The 21,010-nt window shown below is 40.7% G+C and overlaps 1 protein-coding gene across 9 annotated transcripts in view; it reads left to right on the forward strand.

Moving 5' to 3' along the window:
• UTRN (utrophin) overlaps positions 1–21,010 on the forward strand; it is a 945,243-nt gene that overhangs the window by 320,795 nt on the left and 603,438 nt on the right. For all 9 annotated transcript variants that reach the window (XM_077486405.1, XM_077486408.1, XM_077486406.1 and 6 more), the window contains 2 exons: positions 17,556–17,735; positions 18,282–18,410. In XM_077486405.1, coding sequence (XP_077342531.1) covers positions 17,556–17,735; positions 18,282–18,410 — 309 coding nt within the window. The remainder of the gene's footprint in view (positions 1–17,555; positions 17,736–18,281; positions 18,411–21,010) is intronic.

The raw sequence follows: 21,010 nt of genomic DNA on the forward strand, positions 1-21,010 counted from the left end.
AATGCCACATATTGCATTTAAAGACCATTAATGGAGAAGGTGAATCTCCCCGGGAGAAACGGACCACAGTCAGCAAGAAAAACCTGACAACCTGACAACCTGACAACGATCTTTCCACTCTTAAAATAAAGTCTTAGCTATGCATGTGCTTTAATGTAAATCAAATGTCTTTTACATCGGAGAACAATGTTAAGCCTTTTAGAGTGGACATTTTGAATTATCCAGGTTGAATTTTCATGCTTGGATATAATAATGTTCTTAATCATTCAGAATGTAGAAAGTAAGCTATGTGATTTATTTGGGTCAGGCAAAGTTCACAGTCACGCATCTTTGTCTGTAATCTTGCACTCATTAGATCCTAGCAACAGAAAATGGTACAGTTCATAAAGAACAGTGTATACTGAAAAAACTCTGTTCAATGGGCGTCACTTCGTAATGCATATACCCATTAGAGGCTGATCAGTGAGCCCACAAACCAAGTTGAACAAGTTATTACAAGCTATATTCTCACAGTATTTATTGTGCACATATATACACTGCTGTAAAAGCATACATAAAAAAAAGCATAAATGAAAAAAATAAAATAAAGAAGCCATAGTGCAGTCTTTGCAATGGATAACACAGTGTACATGTGCATACATGTTATGCTCACTGTGACTAATGCTGGACATAGATGGCTCAAAATTTGGCTGGTTCAGTAGGACCAGCTGAATTTTTCACTCCATGTATGAAAATTTCTGTTTGAACAGCTGCAGTGTATTCTGACAGCAGGGAGGATTCCCCTATCCGTCTCACTTGTGTGGATGGGGGAATCCATTAGTTTTTTTGTTTTTCATTCAGTTAGTTGGCTCTGAATGAAAAAAAAATCAATGGCCAGCTTTAATTCACTGCTTCTTATGAATGCTTGTTGTAATGACCAATACCTGTACTTATACAACCTTTCTTCTTCTAAGGGTACAGCCTATGGGTTCTTTAAGATTTTTCCTTCACCATCTGTGTCCCATTGCAGAGTTTTTCCTTCACTTCCTGTCCCATAGTCAAATTGGAAGGGAGAGGAAATCCCTGCAAGTAAGGGAATTTCTTGGGGACATCCCCCCCCCCAAAAAAAAAAAAAATTAATAAGCGTGTGCAGTGTGTTTGAGAGCAAAAGGGACAAATAGATGCATTAAGCAACATCTTGACATACAGTGCCTTGAAAAAGTATTCATTGAAATGTTCCACATTTTTTCATTTTACAACCAAAAACGTAAATATAATTTATTGATATTTTGTGCTAGATCAACACAAAGTGGCACAGAATTGTAAAGTGGAAGGAAAATGATACATGGTTTTAATTTTTTTTTTTACAAATAAATATCTGAAAAGCATGGAATCAATTGCCTTCAGAAGTCACCTAATTAGTAAATAGAGTCCACCTATGTGTAATTCAATCTCAGTATAAATACAGCTTTTCTATGAAAACCTCAGAGGTTTGTTAGAGAACCTTAGTGAACAAACAGCATCATGAATGCCAAGGAACACTCCAGTCAGGTCAGGGATAAAGTTGTGGAGAAGTTTAAAGCAGGGTTAGGTTATAAAAAAATATCTCAAGCTTTGAACATCTCATGGAGCACTGTTCAATACATCATCCGAAAATGGAAAGAGTATGGCACAACTGCATACCTACCAAAGAGAAAGGAAAGTGGTCAGCGAGACTTTAAATTAGGTCATACATACCAAGACATGACTGTCCACCTAAATTGACAGTCCCGGCAAGGAGAGAATTAATCAGAGAAGCAGCCAAAAGGCCCATGGTAACTCTGGAGGAGATACAGAGATCTACAGCTCAGGGGGGAGAATCTGTCCGCAGGACAACTATTAGTTGTGCTCTCCACAAATCTGGCCTTTATGGAAGAGTGGTAAGAAGAAAGCCATTGTTAAAAGAAAGCTAAAAGAAGTCCCGTTTGCGAGAAGCCATGTGGGGGACACAGCAAACATGTGGAAGAAGGTGCTCTGGTCAGATGAGACCAAAATTAAACTTTTTGACCTAAAAGCAAAATGCTATGTGTGATGGAAAACTAACACTGCACATCATCATGAACATACCATCCCCACCGTGAAACATGGTCGAAGCAGCATCATGTTGTGGGGCTGCTTTTCTTCAGCAGGGACAGGAATGCTGGTCAGTTTTGATGAGAAGATGGATGGAGCCAAATACAGGACAGTCTTATGCCGCGTACACACGTCCGAATTGTCCGGCGGACTTAGTCCGGCAAACAATCCGCCGGACTTTCTAACGAACAAACTGGGCCACACACAGACACTCCGAAAGTCCGGCGATTTCTAACGCGATGACGTACAGCACGTACGACGGGACTAAAAAAAGAAAGTTCAATAGCCAGTAGCCAATAGCTTCCTTCTCGTACTTGCTTCTGAGCATGCGTCATTCTTAGTCCTCAGGACTAGCACCCTGACGAACGGATTGTCTGCTGAAAACCAAGTCCGGCGGACAAATTTTGAGTCAAAACTACTTTCTAAGTCCGCCAGACTTTACCATGAAAAAGTCTGCTGGAGCCCACACACGATCGAATTGTCTGGCATAATGTGGTCTGGCGGACTAAGTCCGCCGGACAATTTGGTTGTGTGTATGCGGCATTAGAAGAAACCTGTTAGAGTCTGCAGAAGACTTGAGACTGGGGAGCAGAGATTCACCTTCCAGCAGGACAACGACCATAAACATAGAGCCAGAGCTACAATGGAACGGTGTAGATCAAAGCATATTCATGTTTTAGAATGGCGCAGTCAAAGTCCAGACCTAAATTCAATTGAAAATCTGTGGCAAGACTTGAAAATTGCTGTTCAGATGGTCGCCATCCAATATGACAGAGCAAAGTAGAATGGGCAAACATTTCACTCTAGATGTGCAAAGCTGGTAGAGACATCTCCAAGAAGACTTGCAGCTGTAATTGCAGTGAAAGATGGGTCTACAAAGTTTTGACTCAGGGGGGCTGAATACAAATGCACACAACATTTTTCACATATTTATTTGTAAAAAAAATTGAAAACCATTTATCATTTTCCTTCCACTTCACAATTATGTGCCACTTTGTGTTGGTCTATCACATAATATCCCAATTAAATACATGTACATTTTTTGGTTGTAAAATGACAAAATGTGAAACATTTCAAGGGGTGTTCATACTCGTTAAAGGCACTGTACACATTAAATTTAAATATATATGCATTAAGCCATGAAAAAGCTTCCTCTGGGGGTTTGAACGCACACTGTGAATGTGGACCAACACAAATTATTTACCAAGAATGAATGCACTACCAGATTACTTAGGAGGTCATGCTGAGACATGAACACTCTTGCTAATCCACAGCCCAGGGGTAACTTCAGCCTTCATGGTGATTTCTTTCTGTTCTTTCCATTTTTTTTTCAGTTATTAAGGCCCAGTGAGTTCTTCCCATGTATACTCTTGGAGTTGTTTACAGATGTTTCTGATATATTTTTCATATAAAATGCTCTTACCATGAGCATACTACAAAATATCTTTTTATTCTAGTGAAATTATTGCAAAATTACATTTATCTAATGTAATAAAGTAATAGTAAAATTGGAAGCAAATAAGAACTCCACCCAAGGACTTTTTGGGTAGATAGTGATCAGGAACATTGTGCAACCCTACTGTGACAGATGATTTTTTATTTTTTTTTAAGTTTCTCTTTTCTAATTCCTAATGCTGCTTTCACACTGTTTCTTCTTTTTTTGTGGAAGAAAAACGCATGACCAATAAATCCTATGAAACTCTATATACAGGTCAGTTGCGTGTCTGTTGCATTTATTCCTGCTTGCTGCATTTTTGGTACGTGTTTGGTGCATTAAAAAAATGCACTAAAAACACACCTCCCTAATAAAATGAATTAAAACTGCATCACACATCAAAAGTGCACCCACGGTTACATTTTTGGTGCGGTTTTGAGTCACACGTCCTTTTTTCACAGGTGCAAAATGCATCAGTAACACTGCAAAAATGCATAAGTGCTTTTACTGTGTTTTTGCAATGAAACAATGTGAAAGTAGCCTTACAGAGTAAGCCTACGCCTTACAATGTAGCCAAAGTATAGGTCTAGTAGCCTAGACCTATACTTTAGCTATGTTGTCTTCAATTTTATTTGCAGGCCCAACAGCAGAAGTAGCAAGAGGGGAGGAAGGGGGTATTGGTGGATTGGTGGAGGAAATTCACGATGGTAGATCTTTTAAAGCACAGATAAACCCTCTTGGTCAACTTTAACTATTTTTAATCCTTAGGCCCCTAGCATTAGTAAATGGATAGGGCGTAATATTATATTTACTTGTTTTTTTTTATATATCTTCCGTTGCTTCCTGGTCCAGCCTAGGCTAAAATGATGTTATACAGTACATCCTAGAAGTCTTCATGGGCATTTTTTTATTTTATCTTGGCTTTGTCAGCTAAGCACACCCTCCTGCCTACATGCCTGAGCAAAGGGCAGATTGGTTTCACAAAGTAAATGCTACATGAATCATCTACCCTTACTCAAAATGACAGTGAGTAGAACTACCGTACTAGGGGGCGTTTTTCAAAGTAATTTTAAATTGATTTCTCAGCAAATTAAACATGTAGACAAGGATGTATGGGTGAGTTTGCTTTGAATATGGAAAATAAATTAAATAGTGTTTTCAGTTTGTGGTGCTCAGATACAGTTAAGAGGCAAACGTGCGCCCGAGCTATGCTATGTGTGTCTACATGCCTCCTCACAGGAGTTCGACTGACAACAGCAGAAACCTATGGCTCCCACTATTCTTATTGTCTTGGAGACCAGGATGTGAGAGGAGTGGGGCTTCAGCCAAAACACTGCAGGCCCAGGTGAGGACAGCGCTGGCTCTTTGAACAGGTAAGTGTCCTTTTATTAACCTCCCTGGCGGTATGATTCAGTCTGGAATTAGGTTTTTGCATGGAAATCTGGCGTTTTATATTGTAGTCCTGTAATTCTTAGGAATAACGCTCTTAAATCTCTTCAAACCAGAGTCTAGCAGACATCTCAGGTATGATAAAGTTTATAATATAATGAAGAATAATAAAAATTATTCAATAATGTAATCAAATCCTAAAACACTGAAAAAGGGACACTTTTTGGTTGCTATGGACAATCTCCAAATTCCAGGCAGAAAAAACAGTATTTATAATATAAAAGTGCATGCAGGGCACTGCACAGACCACTAGGGACAAAGGGGTGTGTAATTTTTAATACAGTACTGTAATCTGTAAGATTACAGTGCTGTGTGTGTTTTGTGTCTTTTTACTTTTTGAATTTGCCGCCGTTCTCCGCTCCCGTGCGCCGTAACGCCGCAGGGAACGGAGCTCGGCGGCATTCGGCACTGTGAATTGAGCGGAGGACAGCTCGATCACACAGCGCAGGGGACATTGCTGGATCCAGGGGACAAGGTAAGTAACTCTCCCTGTGTCCTCCCCTGGCATCCAGCTGTGTGATCCCGAGTCTGGCTCGGGGTTACCGCTCCTGCTAGTAAATTCCCAACCCGAGCCAGACTCGGGATTACTGCTAGGGAGGTTAAAAGACAGCAGCCACAGTATTTATTTTTTTCATGCAGCCTGAACACATACTATATATCAGCAGTGCCGGGGCAAGGTCATCCAGCGCCCAGGGAAAAGATGCCAAACTGTGCCCCCTCCTCCCACGTTCATGATGTGCAAGCTTATAGGATCCTATGCCCAGCAGTCACTAGCTTGTCAAAATCATTGCTGTTGTCACTATTTCTGTCAGCCTTGTAACAGAAGGAAGGCACCCTCATCCCTACAAGAAACCATTACCCACAGGGAAATCGCCCCTCTGGCCCACCACTTGTCTCAGCCCTGTATGTCAGGGACGTGCGGTGAGGTCCGTGGCTGGTGAGGCACTGGCTAGTATCAGAGCCAGATACACACCAACATCCTGGTGAAAGGAATCTATTGTAGAGCAGATTTTTAGTTTTTTATTTCTGCATTCTGTAACAGCCCTGTAAATGCTGAGATTTCACTGGGCAAGTACAGGGCTGTTACAGAATGCAGAAATAAAAAAAATAAAAATTACACTGTGTTCTATATAGCTACCAACAGTACTGATTTTATTAAAACAAGTTCTTATGTTGGTTAAATTTGTAAACTATGAGAACTAATGAAAGTACCATATATAATCTATATAATAAAAGAATATAACTTGAACCATTCTCTGATTATATAGATTATATATAGGGCCTCATTAGTTCTCATAGTTCTCATAGTTTGCTAATTAGGCATACCAGCATAAGGACTTGTTTTAGCATATGTAAACAGTGTTAAAACCACACATGTAAGGTATCGTCGCAAACGTTTGAGTGATATGTTGAGTATCTATTTACTTAGCGTAACATCAACTTTCATCAGTCATTTTAAATCGGTGTTCCAGCCGCAAACTTTTTTTTTTTTAAAGTCAGCAGCTTCAAATACTGTAGCTGCTGACTTTTAATAAGGACACTTACCTGTCCAGGGAGCCCACGATGTCAGATACCTGAGGCCGATCCATCTATCGGATTGGATGCAGGCGCTGCCATTCCAACTAAGGAAAACTGGACATATTTGGACATGCAAATTTTTTTTTAAAAAATGACATAAAAAAAATGTTCCTTCCGCCCTGCTATGGTATGGAGACGGATGGGGGCCATCTTCCCCTCACTCGTCTCCATACCTGATAGGAGAACAAACAAGATATTTGGGGGGCACACCCTAAAAAATGCATAAAGATGGTGCTGCCATAAGACCATACAACAGAACAAAAATATTACAGTGCACACATGCAAAACTAACATTTACCTCCAGCAAGGCTTTTTAAAAACACCTAGACATTTTAAAAAAACATTATCAAAAAATATGGGGATTTGGTCACACCATATTGCTATACGGTGCTTAAGCCCACTTACTGCGACAAAGTACCCCATGATTAGTGGGTTCTACACTATCCGTAGACTAGGAGATCCTGCTTCTCTGAACCATGGGAGCTATACTCCTCTATATGGGAAAACATGAGGTATCCACCATGACACAGGTGGTCACTAATGAGAGGTACTTACTGAGGGAGTGGGGTGCTCCACCCACCAGGATTTAGTCAGAATCTATACAATAGACAAACAAGATATTTGGGGGCACACCCTAAAAAAATGCATAAAGATGGTGCTGCCATAAGACCATACAACAGAACAAAAATATTACAGCGCACACATGCAAAACTAACATTTACCTCCAGCAAGGCTCTTGTTTGCCTATTGTACAGATACCACGTTTACCGTATATACTCGAGTATAAGCCGAGATTTTCAGCCTCTTTTTTGAGGCTGAAAGTGCCCCCCTCGGCTTATACTCGAGTCATCGCCGTCTGCCTGCTCGATCAGCGTGTCGAGCAGACAGACGGCGGCCATTCTACTATTCAAAAGCCGCGCCTCCGTCTGTGATAGGCGGAACACTCAATTTCTCAGCAGTCAGTGGTCCGCCTATCACGGACATCCGCTCATCCTCATACTACGGACGAGGATGAGAGGATGTCCGTGATAGGTGGAACACAGACTGCTGGGAAATTGAGTGTTCCGCCTATCACAGATGGAGGCGCGGCTTTTGAACAGTGTAATGGCCGCCGAGGCGCCGACGAAGAGCGGCGATCCTGGCATGGCAGAAGGACGGAGGCTCGGGATGGGACGGAACGGAGGCTCGGCTCGGGACGGGACGGAACGGAGGCTCGGCTCGGGACGGGACGGAGGCTCGGCTCGGGACGGAGGCTCGGGACGGGATGGAGGCTCGGGACACAGGTAGGCTGGACACACAAGGCTGCACGGACACACACACAGGCATGGATGGACACACACACAGGCATGGATGGACACACACACAGGCATGGATGGACACACACACAGGCATGGATGGACACACACACAGGCATGGATGGACACACACACAGGCATGGATGGACACACACACAGGGATGGACGGACACACAGGGATGGACGGACACACAGGGATGGACGGACACACAGGGATGGACAGGCATGTCTCACCCTCGGCTTATACACGAGTCAATACGTTTCCCAGTTTTTTTGGGGTAAATTGGGGGCCTCGGCTTATATTCGGGTCGGCCTATACTCGAGTATATACGGTATCTTGTAACCGATCGCCGGCCGAACATGGGAATGCCGGGGTTATGGCAGCTAGCTGCTGCCATAACAACGATATCCGTCCCCAAAGTACGGGCGTACATCGGCGTGCGGCGGTCAGCAAGTGGTTAATGGGTGTTTAATAAATTAGTAATTCACAAGTTTTAGATAAGAAGGAATTTGATGGTAAATAAAGGAGAAAGGGGTAGTGGAGAGTTTTGCTCTGGGTTTTTTTTTTCTCTTTTTTTCCCCCCTCTGTGATTTATTGGAGAGAATTTGTGAGCTATATGTATACTGTGGTATGTAAACTTAAGGAGTATTTGTTGAACGGGAAAGTAATGTTATGTAATGTCATGTCATGTATTTTCTATGAAAATCTAATAAAAAAGAAATTAAAGGTAACATCATCTTTCACATTATACAAAAAACTGGGCTAACTATAGTGTTTTTTTTTGTTTTTTTTAATTCATGAAACTTTAAAAAAAAAAACGCATTCGAAAAATTGCTGCGCAAACGCCATGCGACGTAAAAAGTTGCAATGACCACCATTTTGCTCCCTAGGGCAGTGATGGCGAACCTTGGCACCCCAGATGTTTTAGCACTACATTTCCCATGATGCTCATGCACTCTGTAGTGTAGTTGAGCATCATGGGAAATGTAGTTCCAAAATATCTGGAGTGCCAATGTTTGCCATCACTGCCCTAGGGTGTCTATTAAAAAAAATATAGTCGTTTTCTAGCAAAAAAAATATGATTTTTACATGTAGAAGAGCAGTGTCAGAATTGGCCTGTGTCGCAAGTGGTTAATTACCATAAGTAAGTAATATACAAATAATTATTATATATTGTTTTTAAGGTAATTTACTATATTTTCAAAAACTGTACTCAAGCAGTTGGCTTAACGGAGAAATTACTGAAGTTTGAAGATATAACTTCAAACCAGTAATTTCACAGTAAATCGATAAATAATACATTATTATAACATATAGCATAATAATATATTATTTAGCTTGATTAACCCCCCTAGCAGTAATCCCGAGTCTGGCTCGGGTTGGGATTTTAATTACAGGAGCGGTAACCCCGAGCCAGACTCGGGATCGCTTCGCTCGATGCAGGGGAGGACACAGTGAGAGTTACTCACCTTGTCCCCTGGATCCAGCGATGTCCGCCGCGCTGTGTGATCGAGCCGTCCTGCGCTCGATTCACAGTGCCGAATGCCGCCGAGCTCCGTTCCCTGCGACGTTACGGCGCACGGGAGCGGAGAACGGCGGCAAATTCAAAAAAGTAAAAGTACACAAAACACACACAGCACTGTAATCTTACAGATTACAGTGCTGTATTAAAAAATACACACCCCCTTTGTCCCTAGTGTTCTGTGCAGTGCCCTGCATGCACTTTTATATTATAAATACTGTTTTTTTCTGCCTGAAATTTGGAGATTGCCCATAGCAACCAAAAACTGTCTCTTTTTCAGTGTTTTAGGATTTGATTACATTATTGAATATTTTTTATTATTCTTTATTATATTATAAACTTTATCATACCCGGGATGTCTGCTAGACTCTGGTTTGAACAGATTTAAGAGCGTTATTCCTAAGAATTACAGCACTACAAAATAAAATGCCAGATTTTCATGCAAAATAATTGTACCGCTTTCAGCACCTTATTCCAGACTGAATCATACCGCCAGGGAGGTTAAAAAAGTGCCTTTTCAGCAGCAGCAGATTCTCCCTTTTAAATGTGTAAGAAAAACATGGGATTATAGATAAACATTATACCAATAAGCCCATGTTTTTTTTCTTGTAGTTAAGATTTTTCTGCCTCACCTGCCTCCCTTGACTGCATGTCCCTGCTATATATATATATATATATATATATATATATAGATATATATATATAGATATATCTACATACAGTAAAACCTTGGTTTGAGAGCTTTTTGCAAGACAAGCAAAATTTTTTAAGTTTTGACTTGATATACAAGCGATGTCTTGATATACAAGTAGCATCATGTCACAACTGAGTATGAAAGAGAAGAGAAGTGCCTCTTATGCCCTGTACACATGGTCGGAAATTCTGACAGAAAAGGTCCAATCGGATTATATTGTCGGAAAATCCAATCGTGTGTGGGCTCTATCAGACTTTTTCCGTTGGGAAAAATCCAATAGCACTTTTTCCGACCGTTTGTAGAGAATTCAAAGTGACAAAGAGCATGCTCAGATCAAATTACGAGACCAAAGCTATAGGCTACTAGCCTCAACGTAGTCCCGTCGTAATGATCGGATTTTCCGACAACTTTGTCCGACCATGTGTATGCAAGACAAGTTTAGGACAAAATCCGTCGGAACAAATCCAAAGGATTTTGTTGTCAGAATGTCCGACCGTGTGTACAGGGGCATAAGTGTAGCAATATGGTTACATTTAATGAAGGTACAACATTTAGATAAATATTGCTACACTTAGAGGCGTATACTCTGGAGCTCCTGCTGGATTTTGCCTCTAATCCCCTTGTGGAGGCTGCCATTTGTGAATGGACATTTTATGGTTACACAACCTGGTCACATTATATAATCGTCTTATATGGACTATAAACTGAAGGACCTATGAATAAGTGGTTGTGGAACGAATCATTTAAGTTTCCATGATTTCTTATGGGGAAATTTGCTTTGATATACAAGTGCTTTGGATTACAAGTATGTTTCTGGAACAAATTATGCTCGCAATCCAAGGTTCTACTGTATCCATGTATAGATATATCTATATAATGATATCTTGCTGATCGAAGATGAAAGCAAAGTAAAAGAGACATGAGCACATCCTTGTACTGTATGTAAATGTCCAGTTGTATCCTGGGGAGGGGTCCATGGCAGTTTGCATGTGGGGTAAGTGGGTTGATTGATGCTGGCCATCATTCAACATCAAAGCCCAACATCTAGTGTTGTACAAAGAGTATTTAATAAACAACTCTGAATTGAAGATCTTTACAGCAAAACCTGATTTTGGTATTATATATTTTATTTTACATTTTATTTAGCTTTAATTTCGACATTTTTATTTTGACTTGAGTTCTACTTTGGCAAATCTCATTCTTGTGCGTGTAACTATCACATTGTACACACCTATACAAATAAGCAAGTGAACTCTTGCTAACTAATGCGAATGGATGTAAAGTATTTAAAGCAAAATTGAAGAACAGAGCAAATAGCATCTTTAATAATCCGCTTGAGGTGATTAGCACTTAGTACTCAGAAATACTCATTATCACACCCCTTCATTAACTTGATTGTGACAAGCAATGCTAAAACCTGTAGCATTATTTTCATTTATTGGGCTTTGTTTGGCCACTATAAAAGACTATAATTCCAAAATCAAACAATGTGGAGTTCAGCCATGAACCTGATATTTTCATTACTCTGCATTTATGTGTAAAGCACTTTATTTAATCATACATGCTCCAATCCTTTCCTCAAATAACAAAATACACACAGCTTGCCACTGCATCAGCATTAATTGGGCTGAGATTTCTTTCTGAATTATGAGTACACAGCAAAAACAAATTGTGCCTGACTTATTAAATGACTTAATTATAACTCACTTGTGGCTTAGCTGCACCAGGATGCAAATTACTTTTGGATAATGAATCTTTAATCGCTTCAAATTGCAAATTGCATGCTGCATAAATTTTGTTGATGGATATTTACTGAATCTGTTTATATTAATGCTTTTTCTTTACTCTTTAAACTTTGTTGACAGTAGCGTTTCTGTACTTTGGAATGATTTTCTACTTACAGAAATCTTTTTATTGAAAAAGAATTTAGTTGTTTCACCAGGAGGGCCAGCCATTTATTAATTGGATAATAATTCAAAAATGAAACCGAGAACAGTTGCGCAGCTTAAAAACACTTCTTCCTTGTAAATCATTGGCACAAAGAAGCTTAAAGTAGATGTAAATCCTAACAATGAATTTTTCTTATTTGCCCCCTTTTGGTCTGCTAAATATGCCATTGAAAGTTTTTTGTTTTATCTGTTCAATGTCAAAGATACTTCTTGATCTAATACCTTCCTATGTACTTTGTGCCTAAGGTGGGGTTGAGGAGTGGTGTGTGTTTTTTGTAATCCATCAGAAATGAAGTAGGCTAGGCTGACGTCATGTCCTTACAAATTCAGAGCTGTATTGTCATTTTAAGCTGGCCATAGATGATTCGATTCTCAGACAGTTCAGCAGGGACTGGCTGAGATTTGAACCATCTATGAGCAGGCTGATTGTACCCAAGATGATTTATCGATTGACTTGGGTACAACCAGCTATAGCCATTAGCAATAATCACTGTGTTCTCTCAGCAGGGACGGCTCACAACCCTGTGGTTGCAGGAAAGAAAATCACAACATCTATGGCCTTCCTTAAAGGCCAAGTTCACCTTTCGGTTAAACCTTAGGGTTAAACATGTAACATGTTCCAGCTTATGCCTCCCCACGTGCCCCCCCCCCCACCTTGTGACAGCAGGCGGAGGATATTCTCCCTTACCCGCTGTCACAATTTAAAAACAGCGAGGCCATGCTGGGCTCTGCCAACACAACCACATCATTAATTCACAGGGCTCTGTGAATAAATGAACTACAAATACTATTGTCCACCACGGCATACAGTTTGTAATTGTTCATTAATTAACTGTGGGGGAGCTGGTGAGTGCTCTCATAGTTCATTGATTCTTCTTGTAATTCAAGAAATGCCTGCCTGTATCGGACATACTGGCAGACAACTTAGAGTCTGCAGGTGAAATGCTTTATAGTGCCAGTGTAAAAATATAATAAATGCACTTTTTTTCTTTTTTTTAACCGCAATTTATTTTCTTTAATAAAAGGTGAACTTAGCCTTTAGGCCCCTTTCACACTGTCGGACCATTCAGGTCCGCCTGTCAGTTTTTACGGCGGACCTGAACGGGTGCTCCATGCTAGTCTATGGAGCGACGGATGTCAGCGGTGACATGTCCGCTGACATCTGACCCAGTCCGATCCACCAAAAGCAGACGGATGGCCCTACTTCCGGATACATCACTGGTGGATCACATCAGGTGAGATCTGATGAAAACGGACATGCTGTCCATTTTCATCCAATCTCTCCATAGAAACCAGCGGCGCTCAACAAGCCCCTCAGTGAGCAGAGATTAACCTGTCATCCACCGGCTCAGCTGAGATCAACGGTGAGATCTCCCGCTGAGCTAGTGGACAGAGGCAGACTCCGTGGAAGCTGATGCGTCTCATGGGAATTAGGCCTTAAAGAGGAAGGTAGGAGCACACTTTTGTTACATTTCTGATACATTACATTATTTTACTACACTTACGACTTGTAAATATAGCATATAGGATAAGTCATGAAGAAACGTGCGTGTAGTCCAGAGTTGTGTTAAATATGTTGTTTTTTTGCCTTGACACACACTTTCATCTGAACCAGTGCTTAGCTTATAGGAACAGTAGAAGGCTTTACTCTTAAGGGCCATCAGAGGACATGGAATTGATATTACTAAAAAGAAGAGACTTTTCAGGTAAAGTGTATCTAAGGCCCTATTGGCATGGGACTTACATAACCGTTTGCCTTTGGAGGGCTTCATGTACCCACATGGGAATGCACAGGTGTTCCATGCATCACTGTGCATGTAGTCCCGTTGCTGTCAAATGGAACACAGTGACTGCACAGACACAGCTGCTGCTCCCATTGTGATATCCATGCGGGTGTGGGTAAACCCTCACACATGGCTGTAATTAGTGTTTGAATGGGGGATTTGGAGGCCTTGCTCCGTGATGATACTCTAGTCAAAGCTTGTTTACTCTATAAAAAGCAATTGTGCTTAGATACCAGCATAGGTGTATGCAGCCTAAGTGTGCACACCATAGCTCAAACACACGTGTGTGTGTTTATATGTATATGGCCCTGGTACATTAATCTACCTGCTGCCACACCCTATGGTGTGCCTAATCTACCTATCTCTACCCATCTCCACACCGCAGAGCAGGTAAGAGGGAGATCTTTCCCATCTCCCTGCTGGCACACAGGGCGATAATGCTAATGTACACTAGGGGATTAGGGTGTGCCCAGGCACACTTGGCACACCCTGTACACATGCCTATGAATACCAGTAAGGGCCTTGTGCCTGGGTGACAGATTTTTTGTAGCTGGATGGAGATGATTGGGATCATCTCTTGGAGGTTATCTTTCCTACACTGGTCTCGGCCAGAGACCATCTTATACAGTACAAGTTTATACACAGATTATACCTCACTCCCACCAGATTAGGTTAGTTGCTGGTGGTGTACTTTATCCAGGGCGGATTTTATTCACATAGTCTGGTAAAGCACAGCTATACTACAGTTTTGGTCGGCGGTTACACAATGTATTTAAGAAGTTACAACACTGTTTGTTAGGCCATCTATTAAAATATGCCTTTTGGGACTGGTAGACTCCTTGGCCTCAAAAAAAATGTGATCTGTGCTCTGCTAACCTTATAGTTCTACTACGCCAGGAAACGTATTATTGTCTCATGGAAAAAGCTTGTGTCCCCTGGAAGGCACTTATCAACAAGACTCTACCATTCTACAAGGCATATACTAGTAGAGGAGTTCCAAATAAATTAGATAAGGTATGAGGTGGATGGGTTAATTACATGTCTATAGTGTCAGAGTAGAGAACTCTATTTTCACTCTCTTAAAGCCTGCAGTATGTCCTGTGTATAGTGATGCAGACAGATGATCTAGATTGTCTGATTGTCAGATGAAATAGCTACTAGATATGCATTGCCTCATGTATGTACCTTATGGAGGAGGGGAGCCGGCAAATCATAATAACATAATGACTGTTTGTGGACTCGTATAGTCTGAATAATATAACTGAGTTAGGTGGGCATTGTATAAGCCTAGGAGTCATACTGATGGCCTTGTACTGCTGTTTTGTGTTGTTTGTTTTGTCTGCCTGGTTGCCAGGCTGTTGTATATTTACCTATTGTGAAAACAGTAAAAAGAAATGTATTAAAAAAAAAAAGAAAAAAACAACAAAAAATAAATAAACCTCACACAGGACACGCATATATATGCCTCATGTAAACAAGGCTTACTTTTTTTGTTTGGGTAGTGTTGGGAAGGTTTTAGAACCTTTGTTAGGTTTTTATTGCTCTCTGTGTCTCTGCTAGGGAAATTCAACTTCCCTTTTTTCCTGGTGACCAGCATCAGCAGGAAGGAAAGTGAAGGAAAAGCCCAAATTTTCGAGTCGTCAGTTGGGGAGAATTTACCTCTCACTGTTGCCTCTCTGGGACAGTATGTAGAGGAAATCTCAGGCAAAAAAATAAGAAATCAAGTGTGCTAATACTTTTCTATTAAAAAGTAAACTATACATAGACTTTAAATTGATTTTCATAACATAGTTTCCATTTGGACTGACCGCAGGACAGGAAGTCAAGGTAAATCTCCTCAATGGGACATAGAAATCAAAAACAAGAACTAACTGATTTTTTTCATTCCTTATCATTCCAAAGTTTTGGTTTAATATGTACTTTAACAAAGTAAATACTGCAAAATGTGTGTTTCAGCGCTTAGAAAATAAGGTGAAGCCTGTGTAAAATGATGGAGACATTGCTAATATATAGTAACGCTTAGGAAAAATGGAAAGTACAGGCATACCCCACTTTTAAGTACACAATGGGGTTTATTTACTAAAGCTAGAAAGTGCAAAATCAGGCTCATGTCTGCATAGAAACCAATGAGCTTCCAGGTTTTATTACCAAAGTTTAATTAAACAAGCTGGGGTTAGAAGCTCCTTGGTTTCAATGCAGAAGTGAGCCTGATTTTGCACTTTCTAGCTTTAGTAAATAAACCCCATTGTGTACTTAAAAGTGGGGTATGCCTGTATTTCTACCTTTGCAGTCAAATTTAAGAAACCCCCCACTATATGTTTGTTATGCATTCCCATTGACACAGCATACAAAAATGATTTAACCACTTCATTACCGCGCTATAGCCAAAAGACAGTTACAGCGCAGCTTTCTCATTCTGGGGCATGCATCGGGCACACTCTGTGACTGCTGTGTCCTTAGGACACAGCTGATCAGTGATCGTTGTAAAGGGCCAATCACAGCGTGCCTTTACCATTTGTCCAATCACAGTTGATTACGTGTAAACAGACTTGCTGGTTATTGGCATTCCTTTCCTCGCGTGCTGTGTCTGTGTGAGGAAAGGAGTACTGGTATCCGGCAAGGCTGTCAGCACACTGGGGGTTATTTACGAAAGGCAAGTCCACTTTGCACTGCAAGTGCACTTAAACGTAACTTATAAATCTGAGGGGTAGATCTGAAATGAGGGGAAGCTCTGCTGATTTTATCATCCAATCATGTGGAAGCTAAATGCGTTTTTTTTATTTTCCTTGCATGTCCCCCTCGGATCTACAGCAACTGCACTTTCAAGTGCACTTGCAGTGCAACGTAGATTTGCCTTTAGTAAATAACCCCCACTGTTTACACTGATAATCGGGCACTGATCATCAGCAGTCCTGATTATCAGTGCAGCCTTATCAGTGCCCATCAGTGCAGTCTCATGAACGTACATCAGTGTAGAAGAAAAATTACTTATTTTCAAAATTTTATAACAAACTATGAAAAACACCTTTTTTTTTTTTCAAAATCTTTGTTCATTCTATGGTTTGTTTAGCAAAAAAATAAAATGCCCAGTGGGGAATAAATACCACCAAAAGAAAGCTCTATCTGTGTCAAAAAAATGATAAAAATCTAGTTTGGGTACAGTGTTGCATTATCACACAATTGTCATTCAAAGTGCAACAGCGCAGAAAGCTGAAAGTAGGGCCTGGACAGGAAGGAGGTGAACTAGCCTGGCACTGAAGTCTTTAAATAAATATAAGGCAAGCAGCAAATTGTATTTTTTTTTTTACATGTTATGCTATGTTAGTTGGAGCTGTTAATGTAAAGTCCAGCAGTGATGTATGCTGGGAAATTGCGGCCATGGCAAGTTTTTAGAAGTGCATTAATGAACAGGATGCTCATACACTCAGAAATATTTATACACATCTGTGTGATGACAGCGTTGGGTAAATAGGTTTGTTGTAGAATAAGGTTTACATCTGTATTACATAAAATAAGATCATGTACAAAGAACAATATTGCTGTGTATTTGTATGCTTTGGCTGTTCTTTTACATTTTAAAAATAATATTTGTACATAATAGGTGTTGTAAGTTACAGTGCACTTTGGGGTTGTAGAGTTAGTGGTGAGAGGTGAAAAGATGGTGAGTGTCCTGTACTGCTAAACAGTGTGTGGAACAAGAGAGAGTTTGAAGGGTTTGCCGGCGTGCTCTGAATAATCAGGCCTGCTTCTTTTGTAGAACGTACTGAAGGAACTAGAGAGGAGGAAAGCTGATTTGAACAGTGTGACGGAGAGTAGTGCAGCTCTACAGTGCCTAGTGGAGGGAAGCGAGATCATCCTGGAAGAAAAGCTGTGTGTTCTTAATGCTGGCTGGAGCAGAGTACGTACCTGGACAGAGGATTGGTGCAATACTCTGCTGGTAAGTAAGCAGCAATACTATAGCATAACACGCTAAGTCTAATTGCATTAATTATTGAGGACATATAACAATTCTTTCCTGCTGTTTTTAATGGTTTCTTGGCACCATAAAATATCAGCATCCAAATTTTACTAGTTTTTCACACTTAAAATGTTATTCTTTGATGTATAAAACCTTACTTTTGGGCTTCTTAAAATTATAATTTCAAGAGAGTAATGGAGATTCATCATCCTAAAAAGATGCTATATATAGTGAATTGTTTGTTTTTTACAATAGTCTTGTCAATTCCTATTTTATATGCTTTATTTTTTGTTTGTTAATCTAATGTTTGCCAGTAATAGTTATGACATATTCCAAGAGTCAATGCCATGCATTGTGTTTTTTCTGACCTGTTACTCTATTATAAGGTCTTCTCCATTATATGTGCCCTAAATTCTAGACCATCCTCCAATGTCTACATTCAGTGCCAGCTCTGTAAATTAACACTCATTATTGGCTATTCACTTAACTGCTTTCAGCCAATACCCCATCTATGTCTTTTGTTAGAATCACCAGAGTCAGATGGAGATTTTCGATGAGAATGTTGCTCACATAAGCACTTGGCTCTACCAAGCGGAAGCCCTTCTTGATGAGATTGAGAAAAAGCCAGTGATCAAGAAAGAAGAAACCGTGAAGGTAATGTTTCACTTGCACAGAATACTGAATGCCCTGTATGTGGTTTGGCTTGTCTTTTGGCCATTGACACAGTACTGGATGACTTCTTGTAAGTCTGAACAAACTTTCTTAGACACTTAAGTTCTGATTTACCCTAAACACATCTTGGGATGGCCGAGTGCAGGCTGACAAAACTTGGACTGCAAGTTTCTGCATCTATGGTTATGAGCGATGCTACGAGTAATGTGCAGATAGATTTGATAGATTCTATATCCGAGCCCCAGAATTTAGGATTTAGGAATGTAGGATTTATAAGCCTCATTTACTGTACCATGATGTTATTTTCTTCAGATAGATAAAATCCTTCTACTCACTAGCATACTACTCTCTTACTCTTGAATGAAAATGAGTAAGTATTTAACGAAATGCAGTATCATCCAGGGACCAGGGGTCTCCAAACTTGCTAAACAAGGGGCCACTTTACTGTTCTTCAGACTGTAGGGAGCCAAGCTCAGGCCATTGAAGGTAGATAATGCCTCAGACTCGGTGGTCAGTGGGAGTAAAAAAAAAAAATACATAGTACCCATGTGGTCAGTAGGAGGAGGAATAGTGCTCCATCATTGGTATCAGTGGGTGGAATAGTACCCCTATCTTTGATGTCAGTAGGAGGAATAGCGCCCCCTCATTGGTGTCAGTGGAAGAAATAGTGCCCCATAATTTTTTTCAGCTACAATAATAGTTCTCCATCATTGGTGGCAGTAAAAGGAATAGTGCCTCATCATTGGTGTCAGTGGGAGGAATAGTGCCCCATCCTTGGTGTTAGAGGGAGAATTTGTGCACCGCTGTTGGTGTCAGTGGTGGGGGGAATAGTGTATCTCATCAGTGGAAGGAATAGTGTCCCAAAGGCTGGATAAAGTCAGGCAAAGGGCCGCAGTTTAGAGACCACTGCTCTAAACAATTGATATTAATGTTTTAGTGTATAAAGAGTATGCGGTGTCTAGGGGAGCAATACACATTTCTAATGTACAGTTGTATGATTGTTCCTGATTGTAAAATCTCATTTAGATCTACACGTATTTATGTAGTACAAAGGTCTGATGAAAAAAATCCGAAAAAAATTGTGTTTATGTAGGCCCTCACATTACAGTGTTAGTAAAAATGTAAAGCGGTTGTAAACCCGCTGAATTATTATTATTTTTTTTACTCACCTGTAAAGGAAAATGCATAATGAGCTAGTATGCACCGCTAGTTTTTTTACCTACAGCTAAGCCTTATTATAGGCTTTCCTGTAGGTAAAAGTCAAAAAATTTACTTTACAACCACTTTAAAAGGGATTGTACAAAAAGGTTGTAACTTATGTGACCAGCCTAATACAGTTTACAATGTTTCTACTAAAGTAGCGACAGTATTAGTGGTTTAGACCAACCAACAGTGACACTTTCTTTTCGATTGATTCATGTAACGATTAAAGCCGCGTACACACGGGCGGACTGTCTGGCCAACTAAGTCCGTCAGACAATCCGACAGACAGTCCGTCCTACTTTTGAATGAACGGACTTGACCACACACGATGAACAGACAGTCCGCTGAAAGCTTGCGCGATGACGTGTACAGCACGTACGACGGGACTAGAAATACGACGTCCAATACACTGCAATGCAACCTTCGGCCGTGTAAATCCTTTCTGAGCATGCGCCATACTTAGTCCGTCCAACTTGCCTACTCACGAGCGGACTGTCCGCTGAAACCAAAGTTGGACGGACTGTATTACGGAAATTCCGAAAGACTTAGTCCGCCAGACTGTCCGCTGAAAAAGTCAGCTGAAGCCCACACACGAGCGGACTGTCCGCTGAAACACGTTTCAGCGGACTAAGTTGGACAGACAGTCCGCCCGTGTGTACGCGGCCTTCCATGTGTTTCAGAGATTCCATCTTCTTGCTCAGGTTTCCAGCTTTGCTCCCCTAATGGCCACTATAAATTCAAATATGGGAGTTTCATTTCTTCCCTGTGCTTGTGTGGGTTTCCTCCCGGTACTCTGGTTTCCTCCCACACTCTTTTTTTATTTTTTCTGGTTTCCTCCCACACTCCATAGACATGCTGGTAGGTAACTGATTCCTTCCTAATATGGCCCTAGTACGTGTATGTATGAAATAGACAAGGACCTTGGATTGTAAGCAAGTTGAAGGCAATGACTGATGAGAATTACAATATGTAAAGTGCTGTGCAAATTGGCAGCACTATAAATACCTGTAGTAATAATAATAATAATAATATTGCACCCTTCAAATATCTTGGTCCTGGTAACAGATGTAAGAAATATTGGAGACCTTTGAGTTATCCAGTCCTTCCACACCAGACAACCTGTAACAAGAATCACGTTTGTCAGTCCATACATCTCTCCAATATATGGTAAAATTCCTCCTACTCACTAGCATACTACACTCTTAGGCCGCGTACACACGCGCGGACTGTTCGCCCAACCTTGTTCGTCAAACAGTTTGACAAACAGTCCGCTCAAAATTAGCATGAACGGACTTGACCACACACGATGAACGAACAGTCCGCTGAAACCGTGCGCGATGACGTGAACGGCACGTACGACGGGACTAGAAAACGACGTC

Source organism: Lithobates pipiens, unplaced genomic scaffold, assembly GCF_037356315.1.
Source record: "Lithobates pipiens isolate NorthernLeopardFrog02 unplaced genomic scaffold, aLitPip1_a1.2 Scaffold_18, whole genome shotgun sequence".
NCBI lineage: Eukaryota > Metazoa > Chordata > Amphibia > Anura > Ranidae > Lithobates > Lithobates pipiens.